This window comes from Peromyscus californicus, unplaced genomic scaffold, assembly GCF_007827085.1.
Source record: "Peromyscus californicus insignis strain IS unplaced genomic scaffold, ASM782708v3 Scaffold_4__1_contigs__length_199733344, whole genome shotgun sequence".
NCBI classification, from domain to species: Eukaryota; Metazoa; Chordata; class Mammalia; order Rodentia; family Cricetidae; genus Peromyscus; species Peromyscus californicus.
Window position 1 is genome coordinate 186,720,911 of NW_026294562.1, and position 19,813 is coordinate 186,740,723.

Genomic DNA, 19,813 nt, shown 5'->3' on the forward strand with positions numbered 1-19,813 from the left:
ACAATTGGCCCAGAACCAATGCACAGGCAAGGGTGGGACCATGGGGCGGTGACATCCTCGCGCCAATCGGAAGTGTTGGAGAGTGGGCCTGATAGTCGGAGGTCGGCTACGGAGCCATGAATATCTTGCCCAAGAAGAGCTGGCACGTCCGAAACAAGGACAATGTCGCCCGCGTGCGGCGCGATGAGGCCCGGGCCCGGGAGGAGGAGAAGGAGCGTGAGCGGAGGGTGCTGCTCGCTCAGCAAGAGGTAAGCCTGGGGCTGGCCCGGAAGCACAGTGGGCCTGCCCGTCACTCGGTGTCAGGCGCGGGTCGGTGTTTGTCGATGTTTCTCTGCAAATCCTTTGCTAACTTTCACGAAACCTTCCTAGATTCCCCCATTGGTGTAGTTGAAGTGACCAGAGACTAACACATAAGAAGAGTTGTACAGATATTGTGATTATTTTATAGATGGTTCGCACAAGTTAACCATCTTATGTATCCTCCCCTCCTACGGAGCACGAGACTTGAGAAATCCCTCTTAGAACAACTTTGAGTCCTTAGAGGTGGGCACGGAGTGCCGCGGCTTCAACGAGAAGCGTAAAGGGCGGACAGGCTGGAGTCCACTCCGCTGGACACGTTCGTTCTCCATCATTGCTCTCCCAAACACACCCAGAGGCTTTCTTTGAAACAGGGTCTTTGTAGCTTTGGCTATCTTGGAACTGGCTATGTAAACCAGGCTGGTCTCGAGCTCTGAGATCCGCCTGCCTCTGCCTCCTGAATACTGGTATTGAAGACCACACACACATGCACAGGCTTTAATAATTACTCGATCATTTTGGTTTACACCCAAGTCCCTTAGCCAATCTGATCATGAAGTAGTGTGGATTTTTAAAATTTCAAAAGTGGGCCGGGCGGTGGTGGCGCACGCCTTTAATCCCAGCACTCGGAAGGCAGAGCCAGGCGGATCTCAGTGAGTTCGAGGCCAGCCTGGACTACCAAGTGAGTTCCAGGAAAGGTGCAAAGCCACAGGGAAACCCTGTCTCGAAAAACAAAAAAACAAAACAAAATTCAAAAGTGGTCGAGCGGTGTTGGCTCACGCCTTTAATCCCAGCACTCTGGAGGCAGAGGCAGGCAGATCTCTGTGAGTTCCAGGCTAGTCTGGTCTAGAGTGAGTTCCAGGACAGGCTCCAAAGCTACACAGAGAAACTGTTTTTTTTTTTTTGGGGGGGGGGGGCACCTAAAGTAGCTGGATTTGGTCAAGTTTGTAATCCCAGATCCTGAGGCTGCAGAGGGGAGAATTGTGAACTGGAGACAATCCTAATTGAGAACATGGAGAATAGTGACCTGGAGCCACACCTGGGATTCAGATCCTTTGTCCAGAAATCAGTGTTTGGCTGCCTAATAAGCTATATTTGGGGGGTTGCGCATGCGTGTGCTGAGTGTACACTACGCAGAGGCTCTATGGCTGAACAAGCCACCTCCACCCTAGAGCTGAGTGGTTTTTGGTGGCTGTTTTTCTTACATTACTCCAGGCTGGGAAGCCTTGTTTTAGGCTGGGGATCTCCTAGCTATTCCTGACAGTCCAGTTTACTGTTTAAATAAAAACATCCACTCTGCACTCTAAATTACAAATGGTGTCTGTCTTTTCTGTCTCCCAGACTTCCATGCCCCCGCCCCCCTTTTAAGGTTTTTTTGAGATAGGGTTTCTCTGTGTAGCCCTGACTGACCTGGAACTCTCCATAGACCAGGCTGGACTCTCACAGAGATCCTCCTTCCTCTGCCTCCTGAATGCTGGGATTTGAGGCGTACCCCACCACTAGCCAGCCCATGGCCCTTTCTTGTAACCCCCAGCACGTCTAGGTTCTGAATGTCCTGCCTATAACTTCACAGGCTCGCACAGAATTCCTACGGAAGAAAGCCAGGCACCACAACTCACTGCCTGAGCTGGAAGCAGCAGATGCAGGAGCTCCAAGTTCTGGGCCTGTGGACCTGTTTAAGGAGTTGCTAGAAGGGAAAGGAGTGCCCAGAGGCAATAAAGAACATGAGGAAGAGAAGCGACAGGAGAAGGTAAGCTGGCCTCCTCTGTTGGTGGAATTGGGGGGGTGTATGGGGGGGGGGATGACACACACAATTAGCTGTGACTAACCACTATTAGGATATGGTGACAGATGAGCACACAGAAAATTTTGAATGTGACTGAAAGGTAGCACCTAACAATTTGGTTACTGCCGTAGAACACTAATGCTGTGTCTGATGTTAACCTTATTTTATGAGACTTTTTAGTCTTAAGCTATTTTGAGGTTGAGACCTCAACTACACAGACCAGGGTGCCCTCCAGCTCACAACCCCCCTGCCTTGGCCTCCTGAGTGCTGGGATCATAGGCATGCACCTCCAGATGGCACTCGTGTTTCTCAAGCTGTGAACTGTACTGTGTCTCCTATCCAACTCTGAAGGTGCTGTGTCCCACGGAAATCACTCCTCTGCTTTGCTTTTCTGCAGGTTTTTCCTTAGACTTCTCCCAAAGGTGCCCAATATTGAACTCATGGAGCTTTTCCCATCCTTCTTCCCATCCCCCCATTACTGCAGATTAGCCCTTGGCACTTTGCATAGCTGCTCCCTGGTCTGTGATTTCCCTTCTTGAATGACTACCTACCAGCCCCTGCCTCTCCGGGGACTCAGACCCTGGGCTTCCCTACCGCTACATCTAGGACTCCCAGAGGGACTGAAAAGACTATTCTGTTTTCTTGTTCCCACAGGAGAGGCAAGAGAAAGCACTAGGCATCCTGACGTACTTGGGCCAGAGTGCAGCAGAGGCCCAAACTCAACCTCCTTGGTACCAGCTCCCCCCAGGGGAAAGGGGCTGCCCTCCAGGCCCAAGCCCAGACGAGAAGATCAAGAACCGGTTGGACCCCTTGAGGGAGATGCAGAAGCACCTGGGAAAGAAAAGGCACAGCAGTGAAAGCCGTCCTTCTAGAGAGGAGCGGCCTCAGAAACAACGGCCCAGAGAGTAAGAGCCCGGGGTATCACAAAAAGGCTCAGCGGGAGAGTCGGGGTGAAATGGTTCTTAGTATATGGTCTAGAGACTTCTGTGGAGACATTAGACTTATTTTAGGATTTTAAGAACAGTATCTCCTCTAGCCATGCCATATGGCTAAGGGTATGTTTATGTGCAGGACTTCTCAGTTTTTTCTTTTTTAATGGGCAAGAGTGTCTTGCCATGTTTGTCTGTGCACCACATATGTGCTGGTGCCCTTAGAGACGGGAAGGCATTGGATCCCCTGAAACTGTGTGTCACTATATACAGTGCTGGGGATCAAACGCTGGTCTTCTGAGGAGCCAGTGCGCTTAAGCACTGAACTCTCTCTCCAGCCCTCAGTTTTCTTTCTTTGAGACAGGGTCTCACTATGTAGCTCTGGTTGGTCTCTGCCTCCCAACTGCTAGGATCAAAGGTGTGTGCCACCACACCCAGCTCAGTTTTCATTTCTAATTCAGTACAGATATATAGATACAACCTACCACCTGGTGCCTTTAATCCCAGCACTTGGGAAGCAGACAGGTAGACCTCTGAGTTCGAGGCCAGCCCGGTCTACAAGCCAGGGCTACACAGAGAAACAGATCTTTAAAATCACTGGGATTAGAGAATAAAAGCAGGTTTCTGTCTGTAAGATGCTAGATTCTATCAACTGTAGAAGGGGTACTCAAGGGTAACCTCTTTTTATTTGAAAATGGTACAGGGGGCCCAGGATACTGCTCAGTGTGTTTTCTTGATCTGGAGGGGCATCTGATCTTAGAACCATGAGGAGGAGGCACAGCCCCTGAAGCGAGTCCAAGGACTTGCTCATAGGACCCAGAACCAGGCGGCTTCTCTCAGGCTTTCTGCTCTTTTGCTCTCCCCCGTGCAGGCCACCTTCCCTACAACAGCTCCGCACTGAGCGTCTTCAGCGGGAAGCAGCTGAGAGGGCTCGAGCAGAGGCCCTGCTGGCCCGGGTACAAGGCCGAGCATCCCAGCAAGGCCAGGCAGAAGTGGAAGAGACAGATGAAAGGAGGCGGCGGTACAACTCCCAGTTCAACCCCCAGCTGGCCCGGCGCCCCCGCCAGCAGAACCCCACTCCTGCCCACTGACTCCTGGGGGGATAGGAGAGGCTGCAGCTGCCAGCCGTCATATAAAACTATTTATTCATAAATATTTTCCAAAATGAAAATAGGTTTACCAAAAAATGTCCCTCACTGGGGAGGGGAGGAAGGGGCAGCCCTCGCCCCCAGGCCCCCAGGGTAGGGCAGAGAGGAGGAGAAAGCCTCCCTGCCCTTTCCCTGCTTCCTGGGGGGGAGGGTGCCTCATGGCCTTGGGCCTCCCCCAGTCTTCCAGGGCAGGGCCCTCACCTGGGCAGGGGGATCAGCATGCGGGGGAGGGGTCAGGTAGAGGGGGCCGGTGTCACTGGAGGTCCCGGTCCTCCAGGTAGCGGTACTCAAAGGTGAAGCCTTCCTTCTTCCGCTGGCCCCACTTCTCGTAGTCAAAGTAGATGTAGGTGCCCTGGCCGGGGAAGAAGGCGGTCAGTGAGTGGACGAGGAGGGAGGCTGATCTGGGCCAGGCAGACGGACAGAGGCAGTTGTCAGGGACATGGAGGTGCCAGGCTGATCTGTCCTACATGCTTACACACTGTCACACTCCAACCTTGGTGACTTTAGAGTGGAGAAGGGAGACTCAGAGAGCCAAGCCCCAGGTGGGTCTGCAGGCTTTCTCTACTCTGGAGGACCTCAGCTAAGTATGAACAGTCATGAGGCCTAGGCTTATGTTCAGACAGTGAGGAATGTTGACCGACAGGTGGCCTACAATGCAACAGATGCCGCATCTATATCCAAGTGCTCTGCAGGGACACACACTTCATTGTAACTGACATTCTGAGTGACGTCAGTGCACTGAGATGCATTAATGTCGAGGACCAAACCAAGGTGAGACAGGAAGCCTGAAGTCAAAGTTGGAGAGGATACAGGAAGAAAGAAGCTGGGTCAAGCGTCTGGAAGAGTGGAGGGGATGGACAGAGTTCTGTGAGGATGGGACCATGAGGGCCAGCTTGGCACCTGGAAGTATAGGTGGGAAAATGTGTACAGGGAAAGCCACTGTGGAACACACCAACTGACAGCAACTCCACAAAGAACAGAAATCCGTGACGCTCACTGTATAGCAGGCACCATTAGTGCTTACATGTTATTCACTCATTTAATCCTTGTAACAACTGCATGAGATGGGTGCTGCGAACTCCCGTGTGTACAGATAGAGATCAAACCAAGAGACGTTCTATCGATTTGCCCAGTATCATCCAGCAAGAGCTAGGCTTAAACCCCTATCAGGGAGAGTGGAGTTTCCAATTGGCTGCCTAAACAGACTTCCTTCCAAAGTACGCTCAAGTCCCTCCCTGCTCTGCTGGTTGCCAGGAAATGAAGAAGGGGCCACTGAGGTCAGGTTTGGGAGATGCCAACTGGAAAACCCCACACTCCCAACTAAAGTACCCAGGGCTGCATGGTGGAGGCAGTTAGCAGCTCTAGGAAAGTCTCTCTTTGGAAGAAGTAACAATGGCTCAGACCTAAAGCACTAAGACATGGATAAATGGAGAGGGGTGATAGCATCCCAGGCCAGGTGAACAGTGTGGGGGGCCAGTTTGGTCAGTCTACAGGACTGTGCTTGAAGGTCAAAGGCCAGTAGGACTGGGCTTGGGGACACTAGCCATACCCCAGTGGGACCAGGGTGGGCGGGGCCCTCACCTGCTCAAACTCATCTGTGATGGTCTTGGGCTCCTCGTGCCTCTGGAACCACATCATGTACTTGGTGTGGAATCGCCAGGACTGCTTCTTTAGGGCCTTGGCTGCCAAATACTGTGCCTTGGTTCCCTGGGAAAGAAAATGCAGAGGAAGATCAGGGGGTATCCAAATGGGGTAGGGAGCAGGGGAACAGGGCAGGGCATCAGGGCTGGACCGGGCCCCCACAACAGACCAGCTGGGGTGGAGAGTCCACTTGGAGACAGTGCTGGGGGCACAAGACATACCATGGTCAGAAGAAAGTGAAACAGGAGGTGAGGTGAGAATGCTTTCAGAAAAGCCCCGAGAAAGAAGAAACTAATGCATAATGAAAGCTGAGAGGAGACTATGTAGAGAACTCAAGGGAGATGGGGAGGGGCTGACTCGCTGCAATCAGAGGTCTCTAGGGAGGCCTTCAGAGTGCCTACTGCACTTCAGAGGCTATCCTAAACTAAAGGGCTTACCAGGAGCTGAGAGCTCTTGGCAGTGGAGTGGATACGGCCTAGGCCCTGCAGCCTCTCCCTGAGTCTGAGCAATTGGAATGCCTTGGGACTGGACAGGTTTGATTTGAGGGGGCCTGGGATGGGGAGGGGTGCGGTCCCAGTGGCCGCAGTGGGACACCCACCTCGCCCCTCCAGCCCGAGGGGGGATGGCAGCGGTGGCGGCGGAGCTGGGGGGCCCGAGGCTGCCCCGGGGGCCCTGCTGTACCTCCAGATAGTAGAAGATGAAGAAGAGTGTCTCAGTTGACAGGCGCTGGTAGAACTCCACTGTGTCCGAGTGTGGGGGTGGCATCTGGTGGTGGTAGGGGGGTGTCGGGCAAGGGTTCCGGGGGAGGTACTGCCTGTAAACCAGAGAGGATTTAGCGCCAGGTGACTTGTGGTTCCTGCCCTGTCCTCAGGAAGGTGTTCAGAAGCACACTTCAACCTGCTATAGGGAGCCCCAAGCCAAGTCCTCAACACTTTGAGTACTCTACCTAGTCTCTCAGGACCCAGGAACCAGCTCCTCCCTCAGACTGTGGAGTCCCGGTCCCCAGCCCCTTTCTGCAGCCCCTCACCGAATGCGCTCAGAGTCAGAGGGGTGGGGCATGTGGTGCCAGGCGGCCTCTTCCATGGCTTGCTGGTAAAGCTGCTCCTTGGTGAGGGACACCGGCCCCAGGGGACACACGCCCAGTGACAATGGTATGTTCACCTCTGACAGCTGCAGGGGTGGCTGGGCTGAGGTGGGGGGTGCTGCTGTGCTGCTCAGGATGATGTCTGTAGGGAGGGATGGGGCGGCAGGCCCTCGATGAGGAGGATGGGATCAGTCCCCTTCTTGGCTTTTGCCCTCCCCACCATTCCATGACTGTCACCTCGCTCTGTTAGGTGTAACGTTGGCACAGGGTCCTCAATGCCAGAGCTGATAGCTGCCCGTTCTGCCATGGATTTCAGAGAGCTCAGAGGTTCAGGGGCCTGGAAAGAGAAAGGGGACAAGCCTCAGGACCTGGAGCACAGACTGGGCTACATGAAAATGCAAAGACTGATGGGACCTGTACACCCTGCCTACTCTTCTGTTGTCAGTTCCCTATTTGCAAGATCTACCCATATTGTGCTAAAACACCATGGCTGTAAGGAAGCTGCAAATCTGAAGTCACCATCAGAACATGGTCCACTGACTCTCCAGTGTGTAATTCTGTTCAGGGTCCATGACACATTCCAGAGGAAAGAATACCCTACAAAACACGGTGGACAGGCCATAGCACACACTTCCATAAAGAGACCACTTGCTGGGGGAATGCCCACTGGACTGCCCACAGTAATATGGCATCTTGAGGGAGGTGGCTGGCAGGATTGCAGGCTCTGCTGTTGCCTTAAGGAAGTCGGCCATCCCTTGGGCACTCAGTCTCCTTGGGAACATCAGTGGGTTGGGTCTGCAGCCCCCACACTGCTTTCCCTGGTGAAGCAGCTTAGGGCTGGCTCTTCTACCCACTCTGTACAACCCTTCCATTACCAAAGCCCACCCACAGACCTGCATCCCAGCTCTCTTGGAGGGACTCGTTCTGTACTAGTCACAGCCAATGAGGCCTAGTCCTTCATCCTAGTCTTCCCCCACCCCACCCACAGCCTCACAGGAGCCTTTCCACAAGGTGTCACTTGGTTTCTTCTCCCCTAAAAACCATGCTAAAGCCCTATCACCCACTCAGGAGAACATCTAACGATGCTTTTTCTTCCCTAGAAAAGTAGACACACTGGATTTCCTGTCCCAGGATGGGGTCAGGGTACACATCTGCGGAGCTCACCTTTATTTCCGGGGTGGTGCTGAACTGTGGAGGACCATTGAGCAGGGTGCCAGCTGCCTTGGCCTCACTGAAGCTGGGTGTTGGAGAACTGGGAGGATTCACAGGCAGTGGCACCAAGAGGCTGGGTCCCCCTGAGTTGTTCCCTGAGCCTGAAGCCACATTCCCAGCCCCCGCTGGGGCTGCCGTACTGGATTCCTTCCTGGGTAAAGAATGGAGGAGACTCAGATTAAGGTCTCTAAAGGAGGATGGGCACAGAAAATGGGCTCCAAGGGGGCAGCTGAAGGCAAGACAGCTGGGGCGGGCAGAAGAGACAGCAATCTCTGGGACCCTCTTCAATACAGCAGAGGTACTGAGTTAGGAATATAGGTTTTTAGGATCCCCTAACAGCTTAAAAGATGGGGGACGGGGTAGTTCTAGAGCAGACACTGGGGCAGATTCAGAATGAATAAAGTTCCTATCACAGAACAAGTAACCCTGCTCAGATGCACATGGTGCAATCTCACTAGGGCTGGTAACGTCGGGGGCAAGTGTTTGGAAACAGCAGGAGTAATCTGACGTCATGGTGGAGAAACGGAGGACCAGGACATTTTACTTGGAAAAGGAAAAAGACCCCACATCCATGGAAGTCAGGCTGCCTCAGAGCAAAGAACAGAAATGGGGAGACAGCAGTCTGAAACCTCGAGTGCAAACATCAGTAAAAGAGGACAAAGCTGGGAACTAATGGACACACGGCCCAGGTCTAAGAAGCAGGGACAGAACTGGGAGCTCTGCAGCAAGGGTGGCAGGAGAGCCTGTGCCCACACCCTGCCACTCCAGAACTACTCACGAGGTGCTGGGAGCTGGGTTATGAGGGCCTGACGTGGGCCCCAGAGCTTGGCTGCTGGCACTGCTGCCCCCACTGCTGCTCAGAGCCACCTCCGCAGGGCTGTCTGCAACAACTGAACTGTAGCCTGGGGAGAAGGAGGGCAAGTGTGAACAGGCTGTCAGTCACTGCCCACCTTCCCTGTCCCCCAAACTGGCCTCCACTTACTGGTGGCACCGTTCTGCTTGCCAGCCCCTGCGCCTGTGCCACTGTTACTATTGCTGCTGCTCCCTCCGCTGCCACTACTTCCCCCGCTCGGCTGGGCACTGGGAGGCCGGGGCTGGGCAGTGCTGGGCCCGCTGGCATTGGGTGGGGCCACAGCCTGGGCATAGGGGGCAGGAGTACCCGAGTTGTGGCTGGGAGCTGGACTGGCCTTGGGGCCCAGGGCACTTGGAGGTGCTGCTGGGGTAGAGGCCCCATTGTTGCCAGGGGTGGAGCTCAAGGCAGAAGTGGCAGGTGGGGGGCCAGAGGGGTAGGTGGGCGGCACAGCTGGGGACTGGGGGTGCTGGTTGCTGTGGACAGGCTTGGAGCCGTTTTTGGCTGGAGACTGCAGGAAAAAAAGAAGAGAGGGTCAGGTGCTAGGCCAGCCTGTCTACTACCCACCACCCTCTTACTGTCTGACTGCTCTCAACTGACCATACCGTCGGGGCACCTCGGAGAACTCGACTGTCCTCATGTTTAAGACCTATTTATTTTCAGCCCATTCAGCTGTCCCAAGTCCTTGCTGGACATTGCCCCCTGTAGTCACATGAATCTGACAGAGACCAGTGGAAACTCTTAAATACCCTCAATTTGAGACCTGGAGTGGTGGTGCGTGCCGCCTTTGATCCTAGCACTTGAAAGGCAGAGAAGCAGATCTCTTTGAGTTTGAGATTAGCCTGGTCTATTAGGCGAGTTCAAGCCAGTGAAGGTTACACAGTGAGATGCTTTAATTTTAAACAAAAATTAAACATCCCCCCACCCACACCCAAAAAACACCTCAATTTGGGATTAGTTAGATCAGCCTAAATATTTAAAAGTAAGGGAACTGGGACAGCCAGGATACTTCTGAATGTCAGCTAAAGGCCCATTATAGCCAGTCACAGAACTGTAAAATACAGTGGTCCAGAATGTAATGACCAGGGAATCCCTACCTCAGACAAGTTCCAAAAACCAGGCTGCCATGCCGAACTGCCTCCTGGATTTCTGACCACAAGAACCTCACTTACCCAGTACCAGAGGGAACTGGCCATTCTCTTTTTTCCTGGGATCATGCTTGACAGTCAGAGGGCCTAGTAAGGTGGCAGAGCTGGGCCCACTCCCAGGAGTCCCTGTCCCAGTCGCTCTCTCCATTACCCTTGCTATTTCTCAACCCTTGTGCCCAATAAGGTCCCCCCACCTAGGACTATTCCTTCTATCATCGCAGAGGGGCTTTGGGATCCTTCTGCTCCTAAAACATTCCTGTTTCCTAAGGTATGTTCCTGTCTTAGAAGTTGACAGAGCTAAGAGAGTTCATTCACCAGGAGCCAGAGGAATTGGAGAAGTGCTCCCGCACACTCCTTCCTCTCTCAGGGACTGCTTCCTGCAGTCAGCACAACACAGGCATTCTGACTTTCTGATCACTTCCCAGGCTTGTTTGGTTCCTTCAGAGATGGTCTAGAAAGACCAGGTCCTCAGTCCAACAGGCCCACCTCTCATACTTCCTTCCAAGCTTTCTGCTACAGCTCCTGTGTGACCTGCTGCTGCCACAGTACCATTCGGTCTTCTTCTGCAGGCCAAGACATAGGCCACCTCAACCACAGCACCAGTCATCAGCCTGCCCTCAGGGTGGCACTGTTTCTGGCACGCTACCGTCCCAAGAGCCCAGCAGCTTCAATAATTGTAAGGACCACTGAATAAACAAGTGACAAGCCATCAGATTCAGACTTGGACGCACCTGGCTGACTTCACTATCTGTCGAGCGGCCTCTCTTCTTATCATCTTCAGAGTTTTCCTGAGGTAGGGGAAGTAAGAGTCAGAACTGGGTGACTTCCAGGGTCCAAAAGGCAGTCAGTCCTTCAAAGGACCCAGGAGGGCCCTTACTGCTCTTAATTTCTCACAGGCCCATCTGACTCAGCCTGTGACCCAGAGCTGTTCCAACATCAACCTGAAACTGGGAAACAGCTAAATCTGAGCTCATCAGTACTGTCTTCTGAGAGCCAGCACTCACTCCCACCCTGTGAAGAACTCAGGATCCTCATTATAGACTTTAGCCCTGGATCCCTGTCAGAGGGGACATACCCAGCTGCTCAGGTCAAGCACCCCACACTGTAGCACGCCCCCCCCCCCCCACCTAAAACCCACATGAATGTTAAAAGTGGGAACCCAGGGTCAATCTTTTGGCTTTTTATATCCATTCCTTACCAGGAAAGACCTTGGAGCACAAAAAGCCTAGATCTCAATTCCTTAGCTGCTCTCTCTAGGGCAAGACCGGGCTTTTGATTTCTCCATGCCCACCCTCCTAGGAACCCAGACCCTCACCGTAGTGCAGTTAGCTGGGCTGGGTGGGATGGGAGAGCTGGAAGTTGTTGAGGTGGGCGTGCTGCTGGACTGGTTGAAGATCTCATCCTCCATGTGGCTGTGGCTGGGGGGGGAGGTGGCGACCAGCGCCTGTGCTGTGGGGGCAGGGGAGCAGCATGCTTAGCTGGCTCAGCCACACCTCCTGCCCTCACCCTCTGTGCCATGAAGGTCAGCCCAGGGCCTCACGAATGTCCTCGAGGTCCAGGTCGTCATAGAGGAATTCGTTCTCTTCAAAGTCGGGGTCCTGGGACGAGTCAACGTAGTACTCCACGTCATCCTTGATCTTTCGGATGGCGTCGACCAGGATGGAGTCATTGTCCAGCATGCGCAGGATGGTCTCCAGCATGCGTACATGGTAGCGGTGCTTCTCGATGTGCCGCTTCAAGCCCTCAATCCGGTCCTGCTTCTGCTGGCGAGCCCAGGGCCAGGCTCAGGGGCTGCAGAGCACCTGCCCAGCCCTCCTGCCCCCACAGAACCTGTCCTCAGTCCCCCGTCCCCAGGGTACCCCAAAAACTCCACTACAGCCCCTCCTAGCATGGGGCAGTGAGGAGTCTGCCCACCCTCTGTCCCAGTGAGGACCAGTCTGAGGTTTCTGATATCTCAGGGACCCACTTCTCCCTCCTCAAACCCTTTGGGCTCTGGAGATCCCTAGAAACCTATGACGCCTGTGCTAGCCCTACAAGCAAGTCTCACCCAGGCCTCCCACCGTTCTGACCTCTGCCTGGAATATACATCCCACCCCGTGGCGACAGTAATAAGGATAGAGCTGTGAGAAGGAAACTTGCTATTTACTGTCAGCAACCACAGGGAGCTAGCTCCTGCTCCTCTCCCAAGTTCCAATTCCCTTTACCATCTGACACCTTATTGCCAGTTCCAAATCCTTCCTTTTGTCAAAGAAAGGCCCACTCTTTCCCCTCTCAATCCCTCGTTTTCAAATCTCTCACCAATCAGGATATACCTCTCACTTTCCATCCTACCCCAGCTTCCTTCTCTGGTGACACCATTAAGCAGACATCCCTTTGAATTCACACCCTACAATCCTAAAGGTGTAGGATCCAGGACCCTAACATATGGCTTTGGTTCAAACCATCCTTTTCCGAGTATCCCATAGCCATTGGTTTCTCAGGGACACACACCAGCCCGCTCCTGAGAACCTGATAATCTTTGGAGTGCTGTGTACCTTCCCAATCTGGTTGTCCCTTCATGTCTCACTTACTTTGAGTCCCAGCTGAACCTAAGTCTATCTTCACCCAAACTAACCCTAGCAAATATCCCAGGATCCTATCTTACCTCCTCCCTATACCACTCAGCCAGCTAGGCTGCCTCGTCCTGTTTCTCCATCTGTACACCAGGTGTATTTTAGACACCCAGAACTAGACTCCCATAAGCCTCCGGAGGCTTCCTGTGCACAAGCCATACCCACCCCTACCCCGTGGGTGATGGTTCTCCCCCACTCACATCCTTGTCGCCCTTCTTCTTGCGTGTCTGTACAGACAGTGACTCCACCTCACTCTCAAACTGGTCCACCTGCATATTTAGGGTGTCAATGGTGTTCTGGGGGAAGAGAAGGGAAGACAGGTTTGTCCTCAAGTCCCTGATATATACTTAAGTCTGGGCCCACTTCTTTCTTTGTCCCAACTCACCGTGAGCCACTGGCCAACCTCTTCCTTCTCCTTCTGGGCAGGGTCCACCTTCTGAGCCAGACCCAGGCCCTCCTTGCTATAAGCTTTGGTTTTGGTCTCTCGTTCCACAACTTTGAACCGTTCCATTTGCTGTGGAGAGTACAGTTGGTGGAGAGCTCACAAAGGTGGGACAGGAGCTGTAAAGTCTAGCAATGCTACAAACAGCCTGGAAACCTCTCTCTGCCTTTCCCTTGGTTGTGGAGACATTACTCTTGTCAGGAGTTTGGAGTTGCTGCTCCACTTCTGCCTTCTAGGGTCCCAGGAACCTGATCATACCACCACCCCACAGAGCCCCAGGCTCTGGTGTCCTACCGTTTCAATGAGCTTGCGGTTTTCGATAAGCTGCCTTTTGTCCTTGATCTCGTTGGATGCCACCCATGTCTTGATCTGGTCCCTCAGCCGCTGAAGGGAGATCCAGCAAGAAAATCAGGCTGCAGGCCTAGGAACTGGGGCCCTTAGTGACCTCTTCTCCCTGGGACCCAGCAGTCCACTCTCCCCAACCCTCCTCCCATAGGACAAAGGAGTCCAGCCCCAGCCCCCTCACTTGTAGCTTCTTAATCTCCTTCTTTAGGTCAGCCTCATACTTTTCTTTCTGGTTCGCGTTGGCTGCATTGTGGAGCTGAGGGATGAAGAATTCAGCAGTCAATGTGAGAGCGGCTGCCCAGAACTCGCCAGAGCAGAAAAGGTCCAGTCTCTCTTCCTCGGCAGGGAAATCTAGGACCCCTCCCCACAGTCCATCTTAGAGATGATTCCCTGGTCAACACCCTGAGACTCTGAACTTCTCGATTCTCCTCCCCACACACCCAGATTTTGAGGTTCCTAGGCTGTGTACCTTTTGCCAAATATCTTCAAACTGCTCCACGCCTTCGGACACCTTCTTGAGGCAGCGATCAATCTCACCTGGCCAGGGAGGAAGACTATTAGGATCCTGCCAAGGCAGCAAATATCCAAAGACAAGTTCCCGGAAGAGAGGGCATATGACCACATTTACAGTCTATTACCTTGGAGTTTGCGCTTGTCCGCCATCTTCCCTGCCCTACAGACGAACTCTCTTCATACTCTCTTGGAAATGGACGCTGCTGGGAAAAATTGGATAGGACTTAACATCTATTCCTTGGCTAGTCCAAACCCAGAGACGTGGTGGGAATCACGGGGTAGGTAGGATGGTAGAGGGAAGAAACAGTTACTTGCCCTCTTTCCTACCTGATGATACAACTCAGGGCCTTGCACATGCAAGCATTCTTTCATCTAGCTACATCTCCAGCTGCATTTCCTATCTGATAAGGGAGATCTGACTTGTTTTTAAATTCCTTCAGTTGCCCAGCAGAGACGGGCAGACTGGATTCTGGGAAACTTGAAACAAAGACTGCTGTATCTTATTTGTGGGCCTCTTACTTTGGAAGCAAAAACTTTCTGGAGTATAGAGTATCTGTTCTCTAGATGACACTACAGCACATGCAGCACAGAGTGGAGTGCTGGGATGCAGGCATGAGCCCTAGAAATGAGGATTCTAACTAGGGGTTGGGAGCAGAGGCGACTGGGAGAGGCCACTCCAGACAAGTCAGGAAATACATGAGGCTGGCGGCTCCTGGAAAGATGAGATGCTGTGTATACAGGTATGAATTGAAGGGCAAGAGTGACAGGGGACTTCTGTAGCTATGAAGACCTGGACCTGCTCATACAGGACAGGGCAGGATGTCCAACAAGAGGGTTTTACACTTCCAAGAAATTTATTTCACAGCAGAATCCTGGAGCCCACACAGATAATGCTCCTGACCAGAAGAGCTTGAAACTAAAAACGGTTATAGAAGCTTGGGAGCAGGAAGCAGCACCTCAAGAGGGCTGGGAGAAGATAGAAATCTAGAAAGATAAGAGAGTAAAAGGTACCTTAGCTGTGAGAGAGCAGATCTGCACACATGGAGGAATTCCGTATCAGATAGACTGGCAATTTAGACTCAGAAACATGAACCCATCGGGGCAGAAACCAAAATGAACAGAGGGGCACCTACTTTTATTCTGAAGAAAGGCGAACTTAACTCAGAGGGGCCTGAGGACAAAGGACTGAGGAGGGGAGGGTTATAGCCAAGGAAGTCCACACAACAAAACTTGACTCTGAAACGGCAACCTGGAGAGGGAGGGTCATGGGAAGAGGATTTCTGAGCTGCCAGCAGAAGCTGTCTCCCTAGGGGTGTACTAAAAAGCAAGGCTCTGAGAACTATACAGGACATGGGTGCCCCAAAGTAGCTCTTAGCAGAAACAGCCCTACTCCCAGGACCAAGAGTTTCATCCTGGCAGGCAGCTATAATGAGGGTCCTTACTAACAAGGAAAGGAATACCCAGAGAAGAGTTTTAACAGAAGGTGCAATGTGGGAAATGTTTCAAAGTGCACTGTCAGCCTAATGTACTACAACCAGCGCAACAGAAAAACAGAATCGTACCCTTTCCAAGAACAGGATCTTAGAATACAGCTCAGGCTGGCTTTGAAACCACATTCCTGCCTTGACCTCCCAAATGCTGAGGTTAGAGGAGGGCGCTGCCATTCCTGGCTCAGTTTTTTTCAATTCTACTAATCACAGGTGACTAGCAACCACTGCATGAGACTTTGAATTTTGGAGCACGATTTAGAAAAAGAGGCCCAGAGAGGATGGAGTTGGCACCTCTTCTGAAAGGAATTTTCAAAATTAACTCTACAGAGTCCCACTCTGTGGGGAGGTAGGTATGGGTGGCACCTGAGGCTCTAGGAACTTAAAGGACCTATTTAAAAAAAAAAAAAAAAAAAAAAAAGCAGCACTCTCATCTAAGGATTGGCTGACACACCACACACCAGGAATCTTCAGGAAGATTAAGCAACCAGCAAAAGGACTCAGGAGACTGAAGTACAGGCACAGGCACCTCTGATCCAAGGATCTTGCCTGGGATCAGCAGAGGTGTTCAGGATCTTGCCCAGGAATGAGTCTTGGCTCTACCATCCATCAGCACAGAAGAGCCCCTTTTTACACCAGGGAAGGAAGGAATGTTAAACAAGAGCTTACACTACCCACTCTGTCCCAAGAGCCTACAGGAGGGTTCTGGACAGGCACTGCAACCCAGACAAGGCACTCCAATCTTAAGGAGGTGAGGCCCTACCCTAATTCCACAGTGAAGTGGTTGGGACGGGGAGGAGGTGATATGCCTGACAGTGAGAATACAGTACTGTGGCACCAAAACATGACAGAAATCCTAAAGAGCCAGAGACAAGGTGTCAAAAAGCAGGGGCAACGAGGGCCAGTGAGTAGGGTCAGCACAGACCAAGCCTGGCAACCTACCTTCAGTCTCCAGGGTTCACACAGCAGAAAGAGACCCAACTCTCAAAAGGTGTCCTCCAGCTTTCACATGTGTGCTGGCATGTATACATTCCAAAGAGCACATACACACACCAGACAAACAAATGAAATGTTGGGCCAGGGCTGGCCCTTCAATCCCAACCCTTGGGAGACAGAGGCAGACAGATCTTAAGGTCAGCCTGGTCTACATAGTGAGTTGCAGGCCATCCCAGACTACATAGAAAGTGTCTCAAAAAAAAAAAAAAAATCAACTAAATAAAGTAATAAAAAATAATTAAGGGCCTGTGAGATGGCTGAGTAGATAGAGGTACTTGCTATGATAAAGGTACTGGTGATCTGGATTCAACCCCTGAGTCCCAAATAGTGAAAGCAAAGAATCAACTTCTCGAAGGTTTTTTCTGAACCCCACATTTGTCTTGGCATGCATGCACATACAGAAAATCAACTTTAAAAATATACAAAATAAGAAAAAAATTAAGAGCTGGAGATGTCTCAGATAGGAAATGTCACTTGTTGCTCTTTCAAAGTCCAGGTTCAGTTCCCAGCACCCACATAGCTGCTCACAATTACCTGTAACTCCAGTTCCAGGGGAACCAATAGCCTTCTCAGGTACAGCACAACACAGTGCACTTACATGCAGGGAGGCAAAATACACATAGAATAAAAATAATTTTAAAAAGTAATGAAAAAAAAGAACAGGTGTAATACTTGAGCCATCAAGATGGGCGGGCACAGCTGTGGTAAGTGAAGACAGTATCTGACTGGCAAAAGGCTGCTGCTCCGCAGAGCAGGACAAAACCCACACACCCAGGAATTTCTGCTCTAGAGGCTGGAGCCTCAGCTAGAGTGGAGGCAATACCTTCTCTCCACAAAATAAACAAACAACAACAAAAACCGCTGCACACCAAGAGGGTGCACACACCTGAGAAGCCAGAAAGGAAGCTAGTGCTGGAGCCTCAAACCAGAGGTGCCACCACAAAAGACTGCCTACCCCATTTTCCAAGACCCTCTCTAGGAGGCCATCAGCACAGGGCCCTTTTGAGGTAGGCAAGCACCTTCACACAGAACATATATATACACAAATGAGATGGGGGTTTGGACAGCATGGAGGAAGCTAGGCCTCTTGGCCCATGATGGAGGCTCCTTTCTCTGTCCAAGGTTATGTGGGCACATCCTCAAATCAGGACTCACAACAGGAAACAACAACGAAGCAATCTCCAGAACTTTTCATCACAGGTTCCAAGATCGTCATACAGAGACCTGATGAGGGACACAACCTTAATCCTGAAGGCTGGTGCTGTTGAGCGGCCACACAAGCATCCTGGAGCACAGCACAAGGCACCCTGCAGATAAGAGGGCTCACACTAAAGCCAGGAGTAGTGGCAAGCAGCACTGGAGGTGGAACTTGAACCCAGTGGAGGACCCTGGCACCCCCACATGGGGGTTCTATTAGGTGAATAAAGTAGCCCTTGGAGAGGCCCAACACCAAAGGTAGGGGATGAGGAACCTACACCGTGAAAAGTCATCCCTAAGAATCTTTAGTCCCAAGCAACGTGACCACAGTGGTCTCTCTCCCAAGTCCCAGACACCACACAAGGAACCTTCACTTTAGACCCACAGAAAAAGCACAGAGGAGTAAATCACACTAGCCAGGGGTACTCACACTCAAGAGTACCTAGCCTCACAGTGAGTACACGGGGGTGTAGTCATCTCACATGCAGGAGAGAGGGTGATGCCAATACCAAAGAAGGAAGGAACTTTACCTTGCAGGTGACACTACCCCCCAAATACAACACAAATGCAGGGAGAAAGGCCACCCCTTGCACACGCAGCAGGAGACTTAGGCGAGGAATGCTTGCCTACAGGGTACCAGCTGGGTAAGAAGGACCACTCTAGCCCAGCACAATGCTTTCACGCAGTGGATTTCAATTACGGGAGATTACACATACACACAGGTGGGTCAATGAGAAAGGAAGTGCAGGGGGATAACAACCCATATGATGGAGGGGAGAAGGTGAAGACAGTGAGGAAACCCTTGCCAAAAGGGCAGAGATCGAATCCGAGGATGACAGTCACAGAACGGAGATGCAGCTGTTTAGAAGAGGTGCTTCAACCGTCCCCAAGAGTAGCATACCAATAACAGAGCCTGGGAGCTCACAATCCACCGACACAGACCCAGGAGAGCTAAACAGCTCCCACCATACACAGCAATACCAGTAGACTTGACATCACTAGGAAGCCACATCCAGGGAGGCAGACAGCTTGCACCTTAGTGGAGCTTGCATCCCCAAAGCTAGAGGCCGCTGATACCCTACCTCAAAGATGTAAAAGACCTGAAGCCAGGAAGTGAGCAATACGGTGGACGGTCCTGAATCCATGGTCTGGGGAGGGAGTGTTTAAAAAAAAAAAAAAAAAAAAAGCCATGCTTCCTTAAAAGAAGACTGGTGGAATGGGACATCTAGGAGACTTTACTGCCAGAGCTGTGAGGACAAGGTGGAAACTTTGGCTTAGGCTCCAACTCACAACGGGAGCTGCACCCTCGGGTCTTGGGGACTTTTCCTCCACCAGATCCATCTCTTCCAAAGAGGCTTCCCCCTATCAAGACACCAACAAGCTGGAGCTTTCGGGTGCAGAGGCCAGGCTCCCCAAGGGAGCTCCCGGGGAGGGCATGACTGCAGGAGTGCCCCCCACACCCACAGCAGAAAGCCCCCTCCCCGGCCCGCTGCGCGCCCATCGCTCCAAGCCCGGCAAGACGCGGAGGAGGGCGGGCACCTCGCACCCGGGGCCGGAGCGCTGCCACGCGGGAATCGGGACGCGGGAGGGCTGAGAGTGGAGGGTCCCCGCCCGCCCGAGCCGAAGCCAGGCCTGAGCGCGCGGCCAGGGCAGGGCCAGGGCCCGGCGGGCGCGGAGGCCGTGTCGCGGCAGGCGGAGGGGTCGCGGAGCGGGAAGGCAGCCGACGACGCTGAGGGAAGAGGGGAAGGGGTCCGGCCCAGTCGAGCCTGACGCTCTCACCGCAGGAGCTGGCGCCGCCGCTGCGGAGCGTATCGCGACAGGCGAGGAGGGGGAGACTGAGGTGAGCGCCCGCCAGCCGCCTTTTTTTTTTTTTTTTTTTTTTTTCCTCTTTCCTCGCGCCCCAAGCCCGGGCGCTATCGCGATAAGAGGGCGCAAAAGCCGGAAGTGGGGTTGGGTTGTTGATAGAGGAAGTGGGCCCGGGGTTGTTCTAGACGACCGAGTAGGGGATTCGGGGCTCAAGGGAAGGCCCGGCGGCGGCTGCCGACGGCTCCACGGAAGCTGAACGGGCCCGGTCCAAGATGGCGGCGACGGAGGAGGCCTCCCCTCCTCTCTTCTCGTCTCTGGCG

General features: G+C 52.7%; 2 protein-coding genes across 6 annotated transcripts; one reads left to right on the forward strand and one right to left on the reverse strand.

Annotated features, from left to right (window-relative positions):
- The first annotated feature begins 35 nt into the window (after nt 1–35).
- Nucleotides 36–4,183, forward strand: Leng1 (leukocyte receptor cluster member 1). Its single transcript, XM_052712105.1, has 4 exons — nt 36–248; nt 1,871–2,047; nt 2,738–2,988; nt 3,884–4,183. Exons 1-4 carry the CDS (start codon nt 117–119, stop codon nt 4,101–4,103), a joined length of 780 nt encoding a protein of 259 aa, XP_052568065.1. The 5' UTR covers nt 36–116; the 3' UTR covers nt 4,104–4,183.
- Nucleotides 4,141–19,722, reverse strand: Cnot3 (CCR4-NOT transcription complex subunit 3). Of its 5 annotated transcripts, none has more exons than XM_052712084.1 (18): nt 19,467–19,722; nt 14,133–14,207; nt 13,964–14,031; nt 13,676–13,750; nt 13,444–13,533; nt 13,093–13,221; nt 12,908–13,003; nt 11,636–11,858; nt 11,411–11,544; nt 10,827–10,883; nt 9,080–9,458; nt 8,876–8,999; nt 8,050–8,248; nt 7,123–7,222; nt 6,829–7,027; nt 6,483–6,615; nt 5,742–5,867; nt 4,141–4,512 (listed from the first exon to the last, which is right to left on the reverse strand). In XM_052712084.1, exons 2-18 carry the CDS (start codon nt 14,155–14,157, stop codon nt 4,414–4,416), a joined length of 2,256 nt encoding a protein of 751 aa, XP_052568044.1. In that variant the 5' UTR covers nt 14,158–14,207; nt 19,467–19,722; the 3' UTR covers nt 4,141–4,413. The 5 variants fall into 5 exon arrangements, with proteins under 5 accessions (XP_052568044.1, XP_052568048.1, XP_052568047.1 ...); XM_052712088.1 differs by having other exon boundaries at nt 11,636–11,855; nt 19,467–19,599; XM_052712087.1 differs by having other exon boundaries at nt 14,133–14,210; nt 19,467–19,580.
- Nucleotides 19,723–19,813: the final 91 nt, after the last annotated feature.

Bases quoted from the DNA above. Each gene is read 5' to 3' on its own strand.
- Cnot3 (XM_052712084.1), bottom strand. From the start codon at position 14,157: ATGGCGGACAAGCGCAAACTCCAAG. The intron at 13,004-13,092 runs GTGAGTTGGGAC...CTCTTCCCCCAG, and splicing joins AGGTTGGCCAGTGGCTCACG to AACACCATTGACACCCTAAA. The intron at 9,000-9,079 runs GTAAGTGGAGGC...CCTTCTCCCCAG, and splicing joins CAAGCAGAACGGTGCCACCA to GCTACAGTTCAGTTGTTGCA.
- Leng1 (XM_052712105.1), top strand. From the start codon at position 117: ATGAATATCTTGCCCAAGAAGAGCTGGCACGTCCGAAACAAGGACAAT. The intron at 249-1,870 runs GTAAGCCTGGGG...ATAACTTCACAG, and splicing joins TGCTGCTCGCTCAGCAAGAG to GCTCGCACAGAATTCCTACG. The intron at 2,989-3,883 runs GTAAGAGCCCGG...TCCCCCGTGCAG, and splicing joins CAGAAACAACGGCCCAGAGA to GCCACCTTCCCTACAACAGC.